Here is a 21,875-nt window from a genome sequence, read left to right as displayed (position 1 = left end):
ACGGCGTTGGTAGTCCCTCTCTTCCAATTGCTGAGTTAGATGAATGTGATATGGGTGAAACTTGAGCTTGAGTACACGATTAGCTGTTGATTTAGATATACCGTATTGCCTTTCAATTTGTCTCGTAGAGATTTGAGGATTCAAAGCAACGGCACCTATAACAGTTAATGATGTGACTTCATCAAGGCCCGCCGGGATTTTCGCCGGTTTCTTCTAAGAAAACCCTGTTCAGCTCTGTCGCAGAGTCTTTTTATTACTTTCCTATCAGGATGGCGTCTGTCTGGAAATCTTTCAGCATAAAGCCTTTCTGCTGCCGAGTAATTATTCCTGGCCTCACCCAAAATGTGAATCATGTCCACAATTTCATTTGGTGGATAAGCAGCCATAATTATAAAGAAAAAAACCAAAAAACCAAAAATTCCTGTCTTATTAAAAAAAGAGTCAATGGATAATAATATGCGTCTGTCTGAGACTTCGCCAAAATACCGACAGTTGCCCGAGTAAGAAATTTGAAACAAGCCTCTTGATATTTGTTTCATTAAAAGAATTGACAATTGTATTTTCACAATTGTTACAGTTCATTGATTATCAGGAAATACAGGATCTCGTCTTGACTGGCTGGATCATGCTCGGATCTTGCCTTGACTGGTTGGATCATGCTCGGATCTTGCCTTGACTGGCTGGATCATGCTCGGATCTTGCCTTGACTGGCCGGATCATGCTCGGATCTTGCCTTGACTGGTTGGATCATGCTCGGATCTTGCTTTGACTGGTTAGATCATGTAAGATAAGACTATCGGAAAGTGAATGTTTTACGAAATATTTTGTATTTTTATCAAAATTTTGTAAATTTGGAGCTTTATAACTCCAGAAGTACTTCACCAAAAAACATTTGATTATAGTGTTTTGGGAAGCTCTCGAGGTTAGCTACAAGAATATGTAATAAAAAATAAGGAGTACCATCTAAAAAAATTGAGGTAACCTTCACGTGACCTTCAAATGACTCTTCAAGGTCAAATCAATGGTACCATCTTATGGCCCCCTCGAAACCATACAAAACCTGAACCATTTTTCTCTAAAATAAAAAATAAGAGAGATATTTGGGGTGGACACTTAAAATGGAACACCCTGTATAGTAATTTATACGATTATTCTATGACTAAATATTGCACGTTTTAAGTCACAGCATCACGAAATCTTTATCATAGATGTCTTTATCGTATAATGTATGCTGACGAATGAATGTCGATTTTATATGAGACCAATTTAATTAATTTTATACGAGAATTCAAGTACCCGTAGTAAAGTTTCAGATATACTTATGCATACCTAGAAAATTCATACGAGTCAGGTTCATGGCCGCTCGTAAATCCTTGCAGACGGAGTTGCCGTTCTAGATCTTGGCCGATGATACCCGATTCACAGCACATCAACAAATTGTCTCTGTCTATCCATAATATCCGATTCATTTGTGACGTGTCTAACGAGATTATTGTCCGGCGTTCATTCGCGAGACAATATACGGCACCGCTGACACTGGTCCCACCGCCGAAAGGTATGCAAGCCGTTCCATAATTCGCGCATAAGTTGATAATTTTGACGACATCATCATGATTCGCTGTAAATGTCACGAACAAAACTAATATTAACTTTTTATAGCGCAGACGGACATCCAGAGACACACATATATTCCGTCAGTTTTTTATGAGCAGTTTTAATGATCGACTTCTTAGCAATTACATTTTATAGCTTTTTAAGAGCCTAACTAGTGTAAAGTAATTATGATTACTTATAAATTCTTTAAATTTATTATTATTAATAGTAAATAAGTAAACACAATAAAATGTTTTTAAGAATAAATGTATGGCAAGGCGAAGAATTAGCTATTTTTATGTGGGAATTGATACGCAGGGATTATTTTGGGGCGCTGATTACGAATCCGTTGTCAGAGTTTAGAAATTCAAAATGGCAGATCCAATATGGCGAACATAAAATTAAAAATTCAACCAATTTCCGTGAAACTAGATATTTAGGGTTTTCTTGGGTCACTGATTACGAATCCGTCATCAGATTTTCAAAATTCAAGATGACCAATCCAATATGTCAGAAAACTTAGAAAAAACTTCAATTTTTAGAAAAATTGGTATTGAGGAGTTTATGAGTCGTTAATTATGAATCTATCATCAGATTTTCAAAATTCATGATGGCTGATTCAATATAGCGAAGCGAGAATTTAAAAAAATTTCTACGCCATTTTGAATTTCAAAAATCTGACAACGGATTTGTAATCAGCGACAATAAAAACCCCTACATACTTAGTTTCACGGAAATTAGTTGAATTTTGAATTTTACGTCCGCCATATTGGATTCGCCATTTTGAATTTCTAAAATCTGACAACGGATTCGTAATCAGCGACCCAGAAAACCTTTGGATACAAAGTTTTATAGAAATCAGTTAAAAGGAAAAATTCGTGGCTCAAAGAGTTAACGGGAGACATTTTGCTGCGCAAAAATTTGCATATAAAAAATTAATTAATTGAATTTATGAGCCAATATGTTTATTCATTAACCTCTTGCACTGGAAATTTACTGACCGGTGCCCGTGACGAACCCGTCCAAAGCAATTGGGAGTAATTGTTACTTGAAATCATTTCTGTACAAACCTTAAACAGATTGCGTGTAAAAAAAATGCATATAGCCATACTATTTAGATCAATATATTGGGTTGTCAGAAAAGTCATGACATATTCTATGTTTTTCAAAGATCATTTATTTATACAAAATTATTTATACAAAAAACAAAGATCAATCAATGATATATTGCCCGTTTTGTTCGATGACCTTTTGCCATCTTTCAGTGAGCTTCATAATTCCTCGTTCATAGAAGGACCTGTCTATATTGGCCTAAAACTGAATAAAGTGCTGATTTACATGCATAACCGTGAATTTAACATTATTCCACGCAAGGAGTTTTGAAGAGAGCGAAACAAGTGGAAGTCTGACGGCACAAGGTCAGGAGAGTATGGTGGGTTTGGCAACACATCCCATCCAAGCTCCAATAATTTTTTACGGATGATCAAACTTGTGTGTAATCTCGTGTTGTTGTGATGGAACACAACTCCTTTACGATTAACGAGCTCTGGACGTTTCTGGATGATGGATTCGTTCAAACTGTCTGTTCAAATTGCCGACAGTACACATTCGAATTGATTGTTTGGTTCCTTGGTGGGAGCTCGAAAAACATGACACTTTTAGAATCCCATCACACTGAGAGCATAACCTTTCTCTGATGAATGTCTGCTTTCGATGTCATTTGAGGCGAAGCATCACGTCAGGACTAAGACCGTTTGCGCTCCACATTGTTGTAAACAATCCACTTCTCATCACCAGTTATCATTCACTTCAAAAAAGGATCGTTTTCCTCACGTTTAATAAGCATATCGCAGATGTTTATACGCGCCGTCAAATTAACTTCTGTGAGTCCATGAGGAACCCAAATATCGAGCTTGCTTACGTATCCCAGCTTCTTCAGGTGGTCATGAACGCTTGAATTATGGATGTTTAATGTTTCTGCAATCTCTCGTGTCGTGTAACGTGGGTTTCACTCGATCAATGCCTTTATTTTATCGTCATCAACCTCGGTGAGCCTCCCTGACCGAGGAGCGTCGTTGAGATCAAAATCACCAGCATGGAATTTCATAAACCACCATTGGCACTGACGTTCTTGTAGAGCATTGTCACTGTAAACTTTACGCAACTTTTCACAAGCTTGATGCGCGTCCTTCTCTTTACGAAAGTAAAACAATAAAATATGGCAAAAATGCACAGTTTGGTCTTCTATCTTCAACTTGTTGTAAAATCTACAGAACTTAACCAAATTGCTCAATATTTTTTTAGAATGAAGCTAAAACTGTCAGCTGTCAAATGACATAGCAATAACATACCAGGTCTGTAAATATGAAACTGGAATTTGCCCATAGATGGCCCTAGCTGTCAATATAGTTACCGGCAAACCACGTCATTGGCGCCATTTCCATTTGTTGACATCTGATAAAGATTTTCAACTCACAACAATACAAGTTTCATACATCAGCATTTGTAATAGCGTTGAACATGTCGAATTTTGTGCCTGGAAGCTACGATTTGCGGACAGCATTGATTTTCTGTTACCATTTGAAGAAAACTGCTGCAGAATCGCATCGAATGCTTGTCGAAGCTTACGGTGAACATGCTCTTGGTAAATCACAGTGCTTTGAGTGGTTTAAAAAATTCAAACGTGGCGATTTTTACGTGAGAAACGAAGAACGTGGAAGACCACCGAAAAAGTTTGAAGACAGCGAATTGCAAGCATTGTTGGATGAGGATGACGCTCAAACGCAACAACAACTCGCGGATCAATTAAATATGACACAAGAAGCCGTCTCCATACGTTTGAAAGCCATGGGAAAGATCCAGAAGATGGGAAAATGTGTTCCACATGAACTGAATGAAAGACAGAAGCAGGAAAACCCAAAAACCACTTGCGAAATACTGCTCGCCAGGTACAAAAGAAAGTCATTTCTCCATCGAATTGTGACTGGCGATGAAAAGTGGATATATTTTGAGAATCCTAACCGTAAAAGATCATGGGTAACTCCAGGCGAACCATCGACATCGACTGCAAGGCCAAATCGCTATGGACGGAAGACAATGCTCTGTGTTTGGTGAGATTAGAAGGGTGTGCTGCTATTATGAGCTGCTAAAACCTGGCGAAACCGTTCATATTGAACGCTACCGACAACAAATGATCGATTTGAATCAAGCTTTGCGTGATTCAACGACCAGAATATCAAAAAAGGCAAAACAAAGTGATTTTACTTCATGATAATGCACCATCACACACAGCAAAACTGGTCAAGGAAACGATTGAGGCGTTTAGTTGGGAAATACTTTCGCATGCGGCTTACTCACCAGACTTGGCTCCGTCCGATTATTACTTATTTGCATCGATGGGACACGCACTTGCTGAGCAGCGCTTCACTTCTTACGAAAATGTACGAAAATGGCTCGATAACTGGTTTGCCTCAAAAGAGCAACAGTTTTTTTGGCGTGGCATCCACAAATTGTCAGACAGGTGGGAAAAATGTATAGCTAGCGATGGGCAATACTTCGAATAAAATATTTTTTATCATTTTCATACAATAAACATGTATTTTCTATACAAAAATTCCAGTTTCATATTTACATACCTGGTAGATGCGAATGTCTCTAGTACTTCCAAAAATGAACTAGCGTCATCTGTTGCAAAGGTGCGTCATGACCTTTCCGACAACCTAATAGATAGGATTAATAACGTATTATTTAGCTGCGGCGACTTCAACTAAGAATTGTCCGCTGTGTACGGCATGAGATTCGCTTGTCGCGTCACCAAATCAGATGTTTGAATAATTCACGCACTTCATATAAAGCGTTAAATACATCATACGAGGATCATTCAAATATAAACCGGACTCTTTTTACCTGAGGACTCAGAAAGAGCCGCAAGTGGGCCGAGGCGCTCCAGGAAGTTAGGTAGAGATGTGTGGAAGGGAGCGACCCCCCACAACATTCCTCAGTTGCTGTTCCCTCGTCAGTAGCACCATGACTGAACAAGAGATACCTACGACTGTTGCGCAACGCATTATCATCCGATTTATCGCTAACGAAGGCGTCAAATCAACTGAAATTTTGACTAGACTCCAAGTACAGTTTGGAGATAGTACCCTGTCAAGAACCCAAGTATTTGATTGGACCAAAAAATTTCGCAGTGGTCATAATGCTATGGAAAACGAAAGTCACGAACGTCGTTCGCGATCGAGTGTCACTGATGAGGACATTCAAGCCGTTCGCGAACTTGTGGAAGATGACTAGCGCTTAACTGTTGTCGAAATCTCATCGGAAGTGAGCATAAGAACTGCTTATCGCAACAAACGACGCCGGCAACCCATTCGCGACGTTCTGCTTCTCCATGACAACACGCGGCCTCATACAACAGCCTTAACCTGCAATAAACTCGGAGAAATGTACTGGACACCTCTTGAACACCCTCTTTACAGTCCCGATTTATCCCCATGTGACTTTCACATGTTTGGACCCCTGAAGGAGGCTTTAGGAAAGGAAAGATTTAACGACGACGCAGCGGTTGAGCAGTTCGTGCGCAATTGGCTGTTGGAGCGTCCTTCTTCTTTTTTTGATGAAGGGATTAAGAAGCTACCTATCCGGTGGAGAAAATGCATTTCCGTTGAAGGAAACTATGTAGAAAAATAATATATCGCTTTTGTAATTTCATCTGCTACTAATAAATCTGTAAAAAAAAATCCGGTTTATATTTGAATGACCCTCGTATAATAAATAAATAAAATAAAATCATATAATAAGTAAGTAAAATATACAAAGTGTATATATAAAATAAAGAATAATAAATACTAAGATAATAAATAAAATACACAAGGCGTATATATACGCCTGCAGCACTTAAAAGGTTAAAGATTTTTATTAATAACTTTGTGCAATATGATAAATCTCAAAACAATATGGAATGTGTAATACAACATTTGATAAACAAACAATAAGCGACGTGACTAGCACGTTATATTGCTACTTTGGACTTAAACAACAAGTGACGTGCGTAGCACGTCGATCCTACTTTGAACAAAAATAACAAGCAACGTGCATAGCATATCATTCCAGTGCAAAAGATTAATATACATCCGCAAAATACAGACGCATAAGTATAAACATGTTTATAAATAAATCAAATCTTAAGAAATGTTGGAGCAGTCAAATGTATGTATTTGTTCTTGAACTTAAACAAGTAAGTATATCGTATATCTCCAACAAACACCAAGTAACAGTAACATAACAGTAACAGTAACATAACTGTTAGTTAATCTTTTACTCAACAATGCAATATAACCTAGTGAGCAAATTGAGCGCAAATTGGCGCAAATTTGAATTGTGAATATTCCACACTAAAACGATAACCAACTGCGTCCACATTCAGTTCATGTTTTGGCGACAGAGCTTACTGACATGATTCGACAGTAAATAAACTGCTCGATTTCTGCTGCCAAACTGCATGCAGCAACGTCCGTTCGATTTTTGCAGCCAATTTACTCTCAAACGGCTACAAGTTCTGCGTGATTTCTATTTGCAATATCTGGCAGCAGACTATGTCACATTTCTGGCGGCAGTTTGACGACATAATCTAGTAGAACAAATCCTGTGATGAATTTGTTATTCTTTTTGTATCACAAATTTGTAGCAAGCTCTGTATCTGTTCGCACAGGTTATGGCTATTTGGATAACACGTTATGTAAGAAACGTGTTATGAAACAAATACATTGTTATAACTAACTGAAAGTCATAAGTGCCACAGTTATGTAACTGTCAATTATGACGTTTGCTGGACTCGTTACCGTATCTCTTGTTTGTATTACTATAACTCGTGTGTCGGATATAACATTGAATTATTGCTGCAAAATAATTCTCACAAATTCCGTGCACCACATTCTAACAATTCTTTTTTTAACATTTAGACAGTTCAAAATATATATATACAGTGTGACTAAAAAATTTTAGGACAGAAAAATGTAATAGAAACGATGTAAGTGGCATTATCAGTATGCGACAAACGAAAGCATGTAGTCCAAAGCCTTCTGAATATGATTGCCAAGTTGCATCAATTTACGTTGTGTTCTTGTCGAGATACAACATTTTGCGTGTCGTGTGTTATTTGCAATTGTCATGGAATCATGTAACGCGCTATCTCACAACGTAGCAGTAATTCGCCAATTTTTAGCAAAAGAAATAAAACTGTTACTGTTCTACACCATTCACTGTATTCGCCGGATTTGGCACTAGCGGATTACTTTTTATTTCCGAAGCTGAAATGGAAGCTAAAAGGATAACGATTCGACGATATCAAGACAATCCAAAATAACATAAGGGAACTATGAAGCATTCCAGCAATGGATTTCCAGCAAGATCTGCAGCGGCTGGCGGAACGACGTATAGCTTTACAAGAGTCATATGTAGAATAACTAATAATAAAAATTTTTTTACCATACTTCCTGTTTTGTTTATGAACTTAATCCTAAGCTTTAGCCTAAACTTTAGCCATACTGTTTATAAATTCAATATAGGTGTATACAAAATGTCTGACGATGGCATATATTAGGAAGCTCAATTAATTCTGGTCTTATTTTGTCAATTTTTTATCTTTATTTTAAAGAAATGGTTAAATTTACATTAATCAAAATATTTTCCGTTGTTAGCTGTGACTTTTTCCCATGTTTCTGGCAACATAGCGATTCCGCGACAATAGAACGATCTGTCTTTCGAAGTAATCCAATCAGACACCCATTTTTACACATCCTCGTAATTATTGAAGTATATATCTACTAAAGCGTGTTGCATCGATTGGAATAGAGGGTAAAATCGGTCAGATAGTGCTAAGTTTAGAAAGTACGCTGGGTGCGGAAGGATCTCCCATTCGAGCTTTAACAATTTATTTATTTAACAATTGAAGTAACATGTAGACGAGCATTATCGTGCAAAAGAATCACTTTGCATCTATTGCTGGCTATCGCTGGCCTTTTTTGCATCAATTCCTCATTTAATTTGTTCAATGGTTGCTGGTATCGCTCCCCCGTAACTGTTTCATTCAGTTTTAGAAGCTCATTGTACACTGCACTTTCCATATCCCACCAAATACAGAGCATTGCTTTATGACCGTGAATGTTCCATTCTGGTACCGATGTTGATTGTTGTCCTGGATCAACCCATAATTTTTTCGCTTTGGATTATCAAAATAAATCCACTTCTCATCTCCAGTTACAATTTGCCACAAACAAATTCTTTTCTTCTGTCTGGCAAGCAAAGACATGGCGATATTCGAACGATTTGTAATGATTTGTAATGATTTGTAATGGCACTTTCACTTAATTCATGTGGAACCTATTTGCCTTCCTTTTAAATTGTTCCCATATCGTTTAGAATAGATGTGTAAAATAAATATGTAGGCGTGGAGGCATTTAGAAATTATTAATTTATTGACGTTAAGTTGTTGAGCCAATAGTTTTTCCATTTGAGCGATGTTTTCATTCAATAATGCTTTTATTTCAGAATCTTCGAATTTTTTTGGTTGATCAGTACGTTTTTTGTCACTCAGATCGAAATCATCAGTTTGGAATCGTTGAAATAAAAATTTATAATTGGAATATGACGAAGCTTGATTACCATAAGTTGTAACAAGCATTTCAGTTGACAATTTTTTCAAATCAAACAAAAAAGTAATATGTATCGAAAATGCAATTTTGTATGATCTATTTTAGACGCGTATAAACAATGAAACATTTACTATCAGTGATAATAGTGTGCCAACTGTCATATATCATAAAGAAATGTAAAATCTTTTAATGTTGCTAGATTTCAACATTCGTATTAACCATTAACTTGTTACTAAAGCCATCTATCGCTAGGGACCAGAACTAATTCAACCTTCTAATAAATATCTCATGTACATGTAGATTAGAATCAAACTGAACAAAAAAATCGGCCCTGACAACTTTCTTTCAATTGAAATGACCTTTCATTAAAAAAAAAAATGTATCCCGATATATCAAGAATTGAGTCCTACAGATTAATTTGTCTAAAAAATTCCACTTTTGTCCCACTGTACGACGTACTGGCACGTTATATTAAATGTTCGCCTTATATTTATTTCACATTTTGTCATAAATCGTCGCCGTAAAAAAGTCTATGTACATGTTTTGTGACTTTAACATAATGTATCAATATATGTAGAATAAAATTGTGAATGGCTGCGTTCAGCAGAACAAAATAATCAGTGAGCGCTTAGTGATTATTGTCTGTGACTGGAGCATTCTTTCAGATTCTTCATAGACCCAGAAGTATTTACCAATCAGGAGCGAGAATTATTAAGCGCTCACTGATCATTTTGTTCTTCTGAATGCAGCCAATGTATATTGATATAAACATCTTCATTTAATAGGAAAATTTACATAATGGATCTTTTCACGGTAGCGACGATATATCATAATCGCGCTTACGACTCAGATTCACGCCCAGAAAGCCAAAATATGTTCGGGCGCGCGTTAACGCAGTTGAGTCGGAGCGAGAAGAAGCGAGAAGGAACGGAGATTACTTTTTTCTCGCTCGGCAAGGCCGGCATGAGGCGACATGGCTTCACACCGATAGGTGGAGCAGCAGCATTGTGTGCGTGAAGGCGCAAGGAGGGGTTCCCCTCGCACGCTGCGGTGTGCATGGGCACGTTTCAGCAGTACTGCAGCGAAATGCGAGCTCTGCTAATAGCAAAACATCTTATCTGTTATCCTGAGTTGTCCTAATTGAGCTTAGCATATCGATTATATGAATTATATTGCATATCGCGACAAACTTCCTCCTTCCTTAAGTGTTTTGTCAGTAATTGGAAATTCTTACAAAAATTATATCTCCGTGTAATAATATGAAGTATTAAATAATCTTCATTTCTTTGAAAAGATTCGTGAAATCTTAACAATCAGTATATACAACACGTACGCATACATACATACACACAATACACACAACAGAGGTGTAAATCCGACCGTGCAACCTTCACGTGGTACACCTTAGGTAATGCTAATGCCGGCGGTACTGTAACATTCAAGCCTCATAACTCGGAAAGTACTTCATGAAAAATAACTTAAATATAGTGTTTTGGAAAGTTCTCGAGATAAACTATAAGAGTATGTAATAAAAAAATGAGGATTTTTGATTAAAAAATTCAAAGTAATTTTTATGTGACCTTGATAACACTCTATAAGGTCATAATAATATTGCTATGTAATGCGTTACTTAAAACCCTACAATTTTTGTCTGCAACATTTTCCTACAGGACTGCTACTTTCAGAGATAATTTCCAGAGCCGTTTCCAAACTTTTAAACCACCCTGTATATCATCAGGCATATAATGATACTGAATATACTATTGTATATTCAATAGAACGCAACAGCATATTGAGTATGATTTCCAATTCAAACTAGGTAAAGGTTTGTCATTAATAGTACAAGGACATTGCATGAAAACAGCAATTAAATAGGCGAAGAGGTGGCGTATTACTGACCGCAGGCTTGCAAAATAAAATCTGATGCACGAAGATCCTTATTTCCGCGGTTGGTTTTTTTTGCATAAAATTATATAAGAATAAATATATTTTATGCAGAAGTGACTTTGTATATAATAAAATTTGAATTATCCCTGACAGAAATCTTAGAATTTAGATTGCAGCTACTGAATAGTTATTAGACATGTGTGAATCAATTTATCTATCGAATCGAATCAAATCTCATTTTTTAAATTCGAATTCGAATTGAACCGAATCTATGAAATTTCACTCGAATTCGAATCGAATCGAATGAAATTGAATCGAATCATTGAAAAATTTAACATGACTATTAAATATGCAAATAATGATGGAAGATTTTAATATGAAAGGGAATATTGATATTGTAATATCATCTTAAAGTAAAATATATATTTAAATATTTAAAGTAATTTATAATTAAGTTATTAATTATAAGTTAAATTAATTACAAGTTAAGGGTTCAAACATACAGGACTAGATGGCCCGTTTTGTAGCTGATGCACGCAAACGATAATGTATTTGATTCGAATTATTCGGATTCGAATCATAGGGATTCGGATTCGAATTGAATCGAATTACATTAGATTCGATTCGATTCGAATTCGAATAGTTCGCACATCTCTAATAGCTTTGTTAACTTCTGTTTAGTAAGAAGAATAAAACTTTTGGGATTTTAAATCATTATAACTATAATGATTTTCCTGCAGTTACTGCATACGAAAGATGTACAAAATTTAAGCCCATTTACGAAACGAAAATAGAACAGTAAACAGACAAAAAACTATTCAATTAATTAATAATTGAGTCTGTTGCTAATAAAATGGACAGGTTTACCCTAATAGTAGTATTTCATTCTCTGTGCTTGCTGATTAAAAATTTTTAAAACGGATGAGAGTCACAGCACGAGACATTTTTCGATGCATAATACATCTGTTAAAATTAGCATAATGTATATTATACCAAACATCTCTACACTATGACACTCATTGACCTTAATAATCTATTCTTATAGTTATATTATTTCATCGGATTCTAAGTCTGAGCTATCATGCCAATTTCCATTTACATCATTACTATCGGAATAGTCTGATATGTTCTCATCGCAATGAAATTCTGTAACATATTGTCTTAGGCTCACTTTTATTTCTAACTTCGTTTATCATCATGAGACTTAATGTTGTCAAATATTTTATTTCCTGCAATTTCTTTTCTTGCTCTATGCTTTTTACATATCCACTCCTTGCTTACGTAATTTTTAACTCTTTTAAATTCTTTTTTATATGAATAATCTCTTTTATATAAATAGCTTCTTTTCATGTACATAATTATGTTTTAAATTTTACTTATACTAAACATATGATATGTATTACATATGATACACATTATATAACTGAATCAATATTATTGATACTGTATCTAAGAAAGAATCGGTTCACATATTATACAGTAAACTGCTTTACAATTGAACAAAACTCCATCCAGTTGTTATCCAGTTTCTACACACTATTTTCTTTTAATTAGAAATGCATTAAATCGATAATAATTGGATGGATATTCACACAAAGTGTACATATGTCTACTAAAGATGCAATTATTATTAAATTATAGAAATGATAAATTGAATATTCAAATTATTTAGCAGAATAATTAGCAATGGGTCAAAGGTTAACAGAATCAAGCATAAAAACAAATTAAGCGAGATTTCTGAGTTTAATTTTCCAAGCACTAAAAGAAATGTGCAATACTACTGTAATCAAAAAGTATCCGAACTTTATTTTTTAAAAATCGCGGGTAAACTGTAAATCAAATCCGTTTGCTTTCTTAGTTGGTACACATGTCCTTCACATTTGGTGAAAAAATCATGATATTCTTTCAAGCCGTTTGAAAGTGACAGTTGTTTCTGTCAGTGAAGATTGTGCACGGCGATTTTTACGATGTCGATAAACATGGAGCAAAGAATTTGTTTGAAATTTTGTGTTGCGAACGAAATTTCGTTCACAAACGCATTCAAAATGTTGCAAAAAGCTTATGGCGATGATAATTTATCGAAAACAAATACGTCTGAATGGTTTAAGAAGTTTCAAGAAGGACGAGAATCCGTTGAAGACGACCCACGTTCTGGAAGACCATCAACGTTAACGGATGACGCTCACATTGAGAAAGTGAAAGAATTGGTGCTCCAAAATCGTCGATTGACTATGCGAGAGATAATAGATGAAGTTGGAATATCATTTGGATTGTGCCAGCACATTTTGTCCAATGTATTGGACATGAAACGGGTCACACTGCGCTTGATTCCGAAAAACTTAAATTTTCTCCAAACTTTTCTTCAAAAACTCAAATGACGCTCCGCAAACACCATATTCACCAGACATGGCCCCCTGCGATTTTTTCCTGTTCCCCCTACTGAAAAAATTACTTCACGGACAGCATTTCGAATCGATTGAGAACATCAAAGAAAAATCGCTGCGTGAATTGAAGGCTATACCGTCTGCCGCGTATGAGCGATGTTTCCAGGACTAGATCAAACGCTGGCATATGTGCGTTGTAAGCAATGGGGATTACTTTGAAGGAGACTATAAGAATTTTGATGATCGAATTGTAATTTTGATTTTTAAAAATAAAGTTCGGATACTTTTTGATTACAGTAGTAAGTATTTAAATATTCGCGTATAAAATTCAAGTACCTGAATGAATATATTTACAAATTTAATCTATTACTTGTGGTATATCTATCTGCGCAGTGCAGTCTTAAAATAAAACTTTCTTATGAGCAATTTCTTGATATGACAAATTTTTTTTGAGTTTTTGACTTGTCATCTTACATGAGCCACCCTGTATAACGATAATTTCCTTTTGATTTTATGCGCTTTGAACGATCTTGATTGATCAATACTCTTTAATGTAATAATCTGAGTCAATTAAAAATAACAATTAAGTAACTAAAATAAAAGATGCATATTGTTTATAAAAACTTTTAATCTCGAGTTTAATATATTGATTGCCACGCTATATTTACTGATAATTTCTAATAAGTCTAAATTCTTGACCAATTATATTACTAATATTTTATTATTTCCTATACGATATTCTTCTAATAAGGAGATATATGGAAATGTCTCTCTCCAATTCTGATGAACTTGAAATATGTTATAATCTAAATCAAAATAAAAAACACGATTTTTTTTATACATGTTCAATTGACTTTTTAAGAATGAAACACTTCTTTGAAAAAAATCAGGATTTTTCTTTCGGAGTGTGTATCATCAAAAGTATAAGAATATAGAGAAAAATTTTCTCAGTAAAAATTTAATAGTTTAAAGAGAACTTTATAATGACTTTTTTCATTTTTTTTATGTTGAAATGTTGAACAAACTTATACGACGCATTAATTTTTTGTTATAATCAAAACATTTTGTTTCTAACAAATGAAAAAATATTTTATGTCGAATCCAATCATATATTAGGTGCGTAACTAAGTTCCCGCTGTTTTTCAAGAGATGGCTCCAGTAGTAAGTGCTGGTCGATTGTGACATAACCAAAACGTCATGAACCAAGCTTAGACATATGGTAAACAAACCGCTTTGACACATTAGTGATTTTGTTTTTGCGTCATATACTTTTGATTGTGTGAAAATGTCTTATTTTATGCCAAATAATCGTCATTTGCGAGAAGTGTTGCTTTTCTTCTTTCATTCGAAGAAAACGGCGGCTGAAGCGCATCGAGAACTCCAAAAAGTTTACGGAGATGCTGCTCTAAGTGAAACAACGTGCCGTGATTGGTTCCGTCGCTTCAAAGACGGTGATTTCGATGTTGACGACCGTTCGCGTGAAGGAAGGCCAAAAACCTTCGAAGACGCTGAATTGGAGGCATTGCTCGATGAGGATCCGTGCCAAACGCAAAAAAAGCTTGCTTCAGCATTAGGAGTTACCCGCCAAGCCATTTCCAAGCGATTGCATGCGTTGGGAATGATTAAAAAACAAGGAACTTGGGTTCCTTATGATTGGAAGCCAAGAGACGTTGAGCGTCGTTTTTTCGCCTGTGAACAACTGCTCCAGCGGCAAAAAAGGAAGGGTTTTCTTCATTGCATCGTTACGGGTGATGAAAAATGGATTCATTACAGCAACCCAAAGAGAACAAAATCATGGGGACTGCCCGGTCATGCTTCTACGCCGTCGGCTCGGCCGAATATTCATGCGAAGGTTTTGCTGTGTATTTGGTGGGACCAGGGCGGTGTTATTTATTATGAGCTGTTGAAACCGAACGAAACCATCACTGGGGAACGGTATCGAACTCAATTGATGCGATTGAGCCGAGCAGTGCGCGAAAGGCGGCCACAATACGAGCAGAGGCACGAAAAAGTGATTCTACAGCATGACAACGCTCGGCCTCACGTTGCCAAACCCGCTAAAACCTACTTAGAAACGCTCAAATGGGAAGTCCTACCCCACCCGCCATATTCCCCAGATATTGCGCCGTCCGATTATTACTTGTTCCGTTCGATGGCACATGGTCTGGCTAATCAGCAGTTCCGCTCATATGAAGACATCTCAAAATGGCTTGATTCGTGGATAGCCTCAAAAGACGAACACTTCTACCATGACGGTATTCGAGCTCTGCCAGAAAGATGGGAAAAAGTTGTCGCTAGCGATGGGCAATATTTTGAATGATTCATTTGTAACCATTTTTTTACAATAAAGTTGCATTTTCATCAAAAAAACAGCGAGAACTTAGTTGCGCACCTAATATATTAATACGAGTACTACTTTCTGACATACGGACTTTTTGAAAAATAAATAGGAACACCTCTATATACTCGTAATGCTCTACGTAGTCGTCTATTCCACTCGATATATATACGCAGCAACACGTTCTCTTCGAACTTCCTCATAAGTGGTATTGATTTGCAGAATATGTAATCATAAAACATTTCAATATATAACAACAATAATAACAACAATAATAATAGTACCAATTATTTTACACAACATTATTATAGTCATATATTCCAACAATAGTCATATATTCCCAACAATAGTCATATATTCCAACAACCATAGTCATATATTCCCACATTTTATATATACGTATACATATATACATACAAGGGTGGTCCGTTAAGTACTTAACCTACAAAAGAAAAACGAAAATTTTGGAAAAGTGGCGATTTATTTCTCAACATAGTCTCCTTTTAGCTCGATACACACTTGACCCAGCGATGCTCCAACTTCTTTAACCCGTCTGAAAAATACGTTTCCTCGAGGTCTGCAAAGTAGGCCTCCGTGGCGGCGATGACCTAATTCGACTCAAATTTCTGCCCGGCGAGTTTTTCAAGTTTGGAAACAAAAAGAAGTCGCACGGGGCCAAATCTGGAGAATACGGTGGATGGGGCAGCAGTTCGTAGCCCAATTCGACCAATTTGACCGTGGCGAGGGCGGAGGTGTGAGCCGGTGCGTTGTCATGGTGGAAGAGCACTTTTTCCTTCGCCAAATGGGGCCGTTTTTTCTGCAATTCGGCGTCGAATCGGCCCAATAATTCGGCATAGTACAGCCATGTGACCGTTTTGCCCTTCTCGAGGTAGTCGATGTAGATCACACCTTGTGAATCCCAGAAAACGGTGGCCATCACCTTTCCGGCCGATAGGACAGTCTTCGCCTTCTTCGGAGCACGTTCGCCGGGTGAAGTCCACTGTTTCGACTGTTCCTTGGTCTCTGGTGTGTACCAGTGGATCCATGTTTCGTCGACGGTCACGAAACGACGCAGAAACTCCTTCGGATTGCGCTTAAACAGCGTCAAACATTGCTCTGAAGTGGTCTCACGGTTGCGCTTGTTGTCCGGAGTGAGCAAACGCGGCACCCATCGCACCGACAGCTTTCTCATGCCCAAAATTTCATGCAAGATATGACCCACGCGGTCTTTTGAGATGCCTACTGTCTCAGCTATCTCGCGCACCTTCAATCGGCGGTCTGCCAATACGAGATCGTGGATTTTTGTCATGTTATCCTCCGTGGTAGCCGTTTTCGGGGCACCTGGGCGTGGCTCATCAAAAACCGACGTGCGACCACGTTGAAACTCGTTAAACCAATTTTTGACGGTCGCCATCGAAGGAGAAGGGTCACCGTACACAGCATCCAAGCGCTCTTTGATTTCGCTGCGCGATTTCCCTTCCAAAAACAAGAATCTAATCACCGACTGATATTGCTCTTTTTCCATTTTTCTAAAATCCGCGGACACGCCCGCTTCCACACGCGGTCAAAACAAAACTACGAGTCCGATTCGGCTGAAATTTCGACAGTAGCCGTCTACGAGAATGTACTACACGATAGTAAATTTCTCTTGCGATAGTGGCGCCATCCGGCGATGAGGCTAAGTACTTATCGGACCGCCCTCGTATATACAGTGGCGTGCAAAAGTTTCGAGCCATATGTTTTTTTAAGATACATGACAATATATTGATTTGCTCTAAAAATTAATTATATAAAATAGTTGACATAACATTCTTACAAATAATAGTACAGTTACAAAATTTTGAAATTACATAGTTTCTAATTATTTAATCATATAATATTTACATGTGTTCAAAAGTATTGAGCCATATTCTTATTGTGTGGCTTTATGAGCCCGGTTTATTTACGTTTTTTATGAAACCCCTTTGTAAATATTTGCTTTAACTATTGGGGACTTGAATAAGTTCTCGCTATTTCCCGATAGATAGTGTTATCTTAGCCTTTTTGCATCGGGCAATACCGCAGCCAACTTCATCGTGAAGCTCCACCATTAGGCTCGAAGTGACAGTATATGTTATTTCGCCGAAGCGTAAACAACATACTTTTTTATAGCGTTAAACATGTCGAATTTCGTGCCAAAAAAGAGTATTTGCGGGGAATTTTACTGCGTTACTTTTTTCAAAAAAAATCTACAGCTGAAGCACATAAAATTCTTGTGGAGACTTACGGCGACCATGCTCTGTCGAAAACAACATGCCGTGATTGGTTTAGATGCTTCAAAAATAATGATTTTGATGTTGAAGATAAAGAACGCTCTGGCGCACCGAAAAAGTTTGAAGACGAAGAATTGGAAGCATTACTCGATGAATATCCCATGTCAGATGCAAAATGAACTTGCAAAATCATTAGGAGTTGATCACACAACAGTTGCCAAACGTTTAAAAGCATTTGGAATGATTCAAAAGCAAGGAAATTAGGTGCCGTACGAATTGAAGCCGAGAAATGTCGAATGGCGTTTTTTCACGTGTGAACAATTGCTCCAACGACAGAAAAAGAAAGGTTTTTTGCATCATATCGTGACTAGCGATAAAAAGTGGATGTACTGCGATAACCCGAAGCGTAGAAAATCGTGGGGTAAGCCCGACCATGCATCAACATCGATGGCAAAGCCGAATATCCAAGCTCATGCTCTGTATTTGGTGAGATCAGCTGGATGTAGTATATTATGAGCTCCTCAAACCCAACAAAACCATCACGGGAGATCGCTATCGACTACAATTGATGCGTTTGAGCTGAACATTGAAGGAAAAACGGCCGCAATACGAGGAGAGACACGACAAAGTAATTTTGCATGACAACTCTCGGCCACATGTTGCAAAACCGGTCAAAACCTACTTGGAAACGCTCAAATGGGAAATCCTACCCCACCTGCTGTATTCACCGGACATTGCTCCTTTCGATTACCTTGTTCCGATCGATGACTCATGGTCTGGCTGAGCAGCACTTCCATTCTTATGAAGATGCCAAAAAATGGGTCAATTCGTGGATAACTTCAAAAGATGAGTCGTTCTTTCGACATGGTATTCGTATGCTGCTAGAAAGATGGGAGAAAGTAATGGCTAGTGATAGACAATACTTTCAATGACGTGTTCTTTACTAATTTTTTTAAATAAAGCATTCATTTTCACGAAAAAACAGCGAGAACTTATTCAAGTTCCCAATAAGTTACAGTCTATTGTCTACCGCAATGCCGAAACAACAAGCCTTCAGTTACGCAAAGCTGTGATTAATCTTTCTCAACAAGGTTTCTCGCGAAATTGCTAATTGCTTATTAATTGATAAAAATACTGTAAATAGGATTATTGCTAAATATAAGTTGACGAATTCTCTAGCTGATAAACCACGAAACGGTAGACCTCGCAAAACTACAAAGCGCGTCGATAAAATGATTAAAAGAAAGTCGGTAGCAGATGTTAGAAAAACTGCCATGGATATTTCTCGAGAACTAGAAGAAAATCTTGTTGATATTAGTCGAAGTACAATATTTCGACGTCTAAAGGAAGTAGACTTTTTAGGACGTACTGATGTAAAAAAAACCATTAATTAGTGCAAAAAATAAGAAAGCTCGATTAAATTTTGCAAGGAAATTTGAACATTGGACTGAAGTTGATTGGCGAAAAGTACTTTTCTCTGACAAGTCAAAGTTTCAGTTATTCGGAAGTGACGGTAGAAAATATACACGACGTCCAACAGGCACAAGATATAACTGAAGATACCAAATTCCTACCGTAAAACACGGTGGAGGTAACGTGATGGTTTGGGGATCATTTTCTTATAATGGCGTTGGTCCATTTATTGAGATCACGGGTACTATGGACGCTATAATGTATCGAGATATATTGGCACAGCATATGCTGTCATATGCAATTCGAAACATGCCACATGGTTGGATTTTCCAACAAGACAACAATCCCAAACATTCGTCAAAACTAATAAAAGAATTTTTCATCGTGAAAAATATGCGAGTTCTGGCCCTCGCAATCGCCGGACTTGAATCCTATTGAGCATTTGTGGTAAGAACTCAAACTACATACAGGTAATAAGAAACACTTCAATAAAGCTGAATTGTGGCAAGATTTGCAAACTCAATGGCAAAATTTACCTCAAGATCGCATTTCTAATTTAATAGCATCAATACCTCGCCGTTGAGCTGCAGTGATTGCTTCTAAAGGCACGGCAACAAAGTATTAAGTTTAGAAAAACGTTGACAACATTTTCTGTTATTATTTTTCAATAACATTTTTCTTATGCATAAGAAAACTTTTTGGCGCAATACTTTTGCACTGTTTGTAATAAGACATTGTGTAAAAATAAAGTATTTAGAATTATGAAGAATTCGTAAAGTTTATATAATTATAGGACAAATAAATACATTTTGTTTATATATATGTGTAAAGTTTCTAGCGCTCATTATGAAATGAATATATAATAATAATTGTGTGGCTCAAAAGTTTTGCACGCCACTGTACATATATATATACAGGATGTTCGATTTAATCTGTCCAGGCCGATATTTCGTAAACTAACAAAGCTAGAAGAAAAATCGAAAAAGGTTCTTGGCTTTACTTCGAGATCATTTTCCGCACGGTAGAACTGTACTTTTCCGTACCAGACTTCGAGGAGGGGAGGGGCGCGCAAATTTTTTAAACAGAAACCCTCTACGAAAATAACAGTTGCTGAGGCTCGAAAAGATGAATCCAACGACCTATATTTTTATATGCTTATTGTGAAAATTACGGCCACTATGACTTTTTGAAAATAACCTACGAAGAGTGCTGTTCGAACAATTTATTAAAATTGTTTAAAGTGTAATGATGCTTCGAAGAGTCACGAAGAGGTATTAGGATTCGCAGTCTCGAGTCCTATTGATTAATGTTTTTTTCATAGAGGGTTTCCATTTAAAAAATTTGAGCGTCCCTCCCCCCTTCGAAGTCCGGTACGGAAAGGTACGATTCCACCGCGCGGAAAATTATCTCGAAGTAAAGCCATTGAAGAACCTTTTTTGATTTTTCTTCTAGCTTTGCTAGTTCACGAAATATCGGCCTGGACAGATTAAATCGAACACCCTGTATACATATATTCTCTAAAAATGAAATTTTATCTATAAGATGTTTGTGTCTATTTTTGTAATGTGTGACGTAACTACTACAACAGATGCGTTGAATATTTTTCCGGACTTACAACGCGTTGATAAATATGACCAATCTTGCAACTTCGCGTCCGTCGTAGTAATTGTCACACATTACAAAAATAGACACAAACTACTTATAGATATAGATACAGGACTTACAACGCGTTAATAAATATAATGTTGCAACTCTGTATCGCTTCCGTATTAGTTACGTCACACGTTATAAAAGTAGACACAAATTTCTTATAGATAAATTTTCATTTTTAGAAAACGTATGTATTAATATATACATATCTTTTTGTAAAGACAAAGTGTGAGAATATATAACTATTGTTGTATATAATAATGTGTAAAATAATTAGCATTATTATTATTGTTGTTAGATAGATAAACGTTTATTATTCCCTATTTCAGGGTTACAATTCTCTTACAATAATTTCTTATATACTACCAACGCCATCACTTTTAAAACTACTTAACCTATTTACTTATCCTAAATCTTATCACTACTGTTCTTACATACTATTTCCTTAAACTTTTCCTTAACTGATTTAAAAATTATATCTTATTATCTAATCGTGATCTCCGTTTCCTTCCACTTTCACTCTCTTCTTCAATCATTCACTCATTCATTCACTCCCCTTGTCCCTACTCCCTGCTCATCCTTCCCTTCTTCCTCCAATCTTCCACTTCCTTCATCCACCTCTCTCCCTCTTTCTCCTCTTCCAGTATCTTCTCCACCATCTCCCCCCATCTTACTCCCTCTCTTCCCTCCCATCTCCTGCATT

The 21,875-nt window shown here is 36.7% G+C and overlaps 1 protein-coding gene across 2 annotated transcripts in view; it reads right to left on the bottom strand.

Annotated features, from left to right (window-relative positions):
- The window catches only part of Agps (alkyldihydroxyacetonephosphate synthase), a 147,049-nt gene that overhangs the window by 10,632 nt on the left and 114,542 nt on the right, over positions 1-21,875 (bottom strand). For both annotated transcript variants that reach the window (XM_025301324.1, XM_025301325.1), the window contains one exon: positions 1,330-1,618. In XM_025301324.1, coding sequence (XP_025157109.1) covers positions 1,330-1,618 — 289 coding nt within the window. The remainder of the gene's footprint in view (positions 1-1,329; positions 1,619-21,875) is intronic.

This window comes from Harpegnathos saltator, unplaced genomic scaffold, assembly GCF_003227715.2.
Source record: "Harpegnathos saltator strain DR-91 unplaced genomic scaffold, Hsal_v8.6 scaffold41, whole genome shotgun sequence".
NCBI classification, from domain to species: domain Eukaryota; kingdom Metazoa; phylum Arthropoda; class Insecta; order Hymenoptera; family Formicidae; genus Harpegnathos; species Harpegnathos saltator.
Note: the sequence above shows the minus strand (reverse complement) of the source record. Positions and strands in the feature narration are given on the sequence as shown.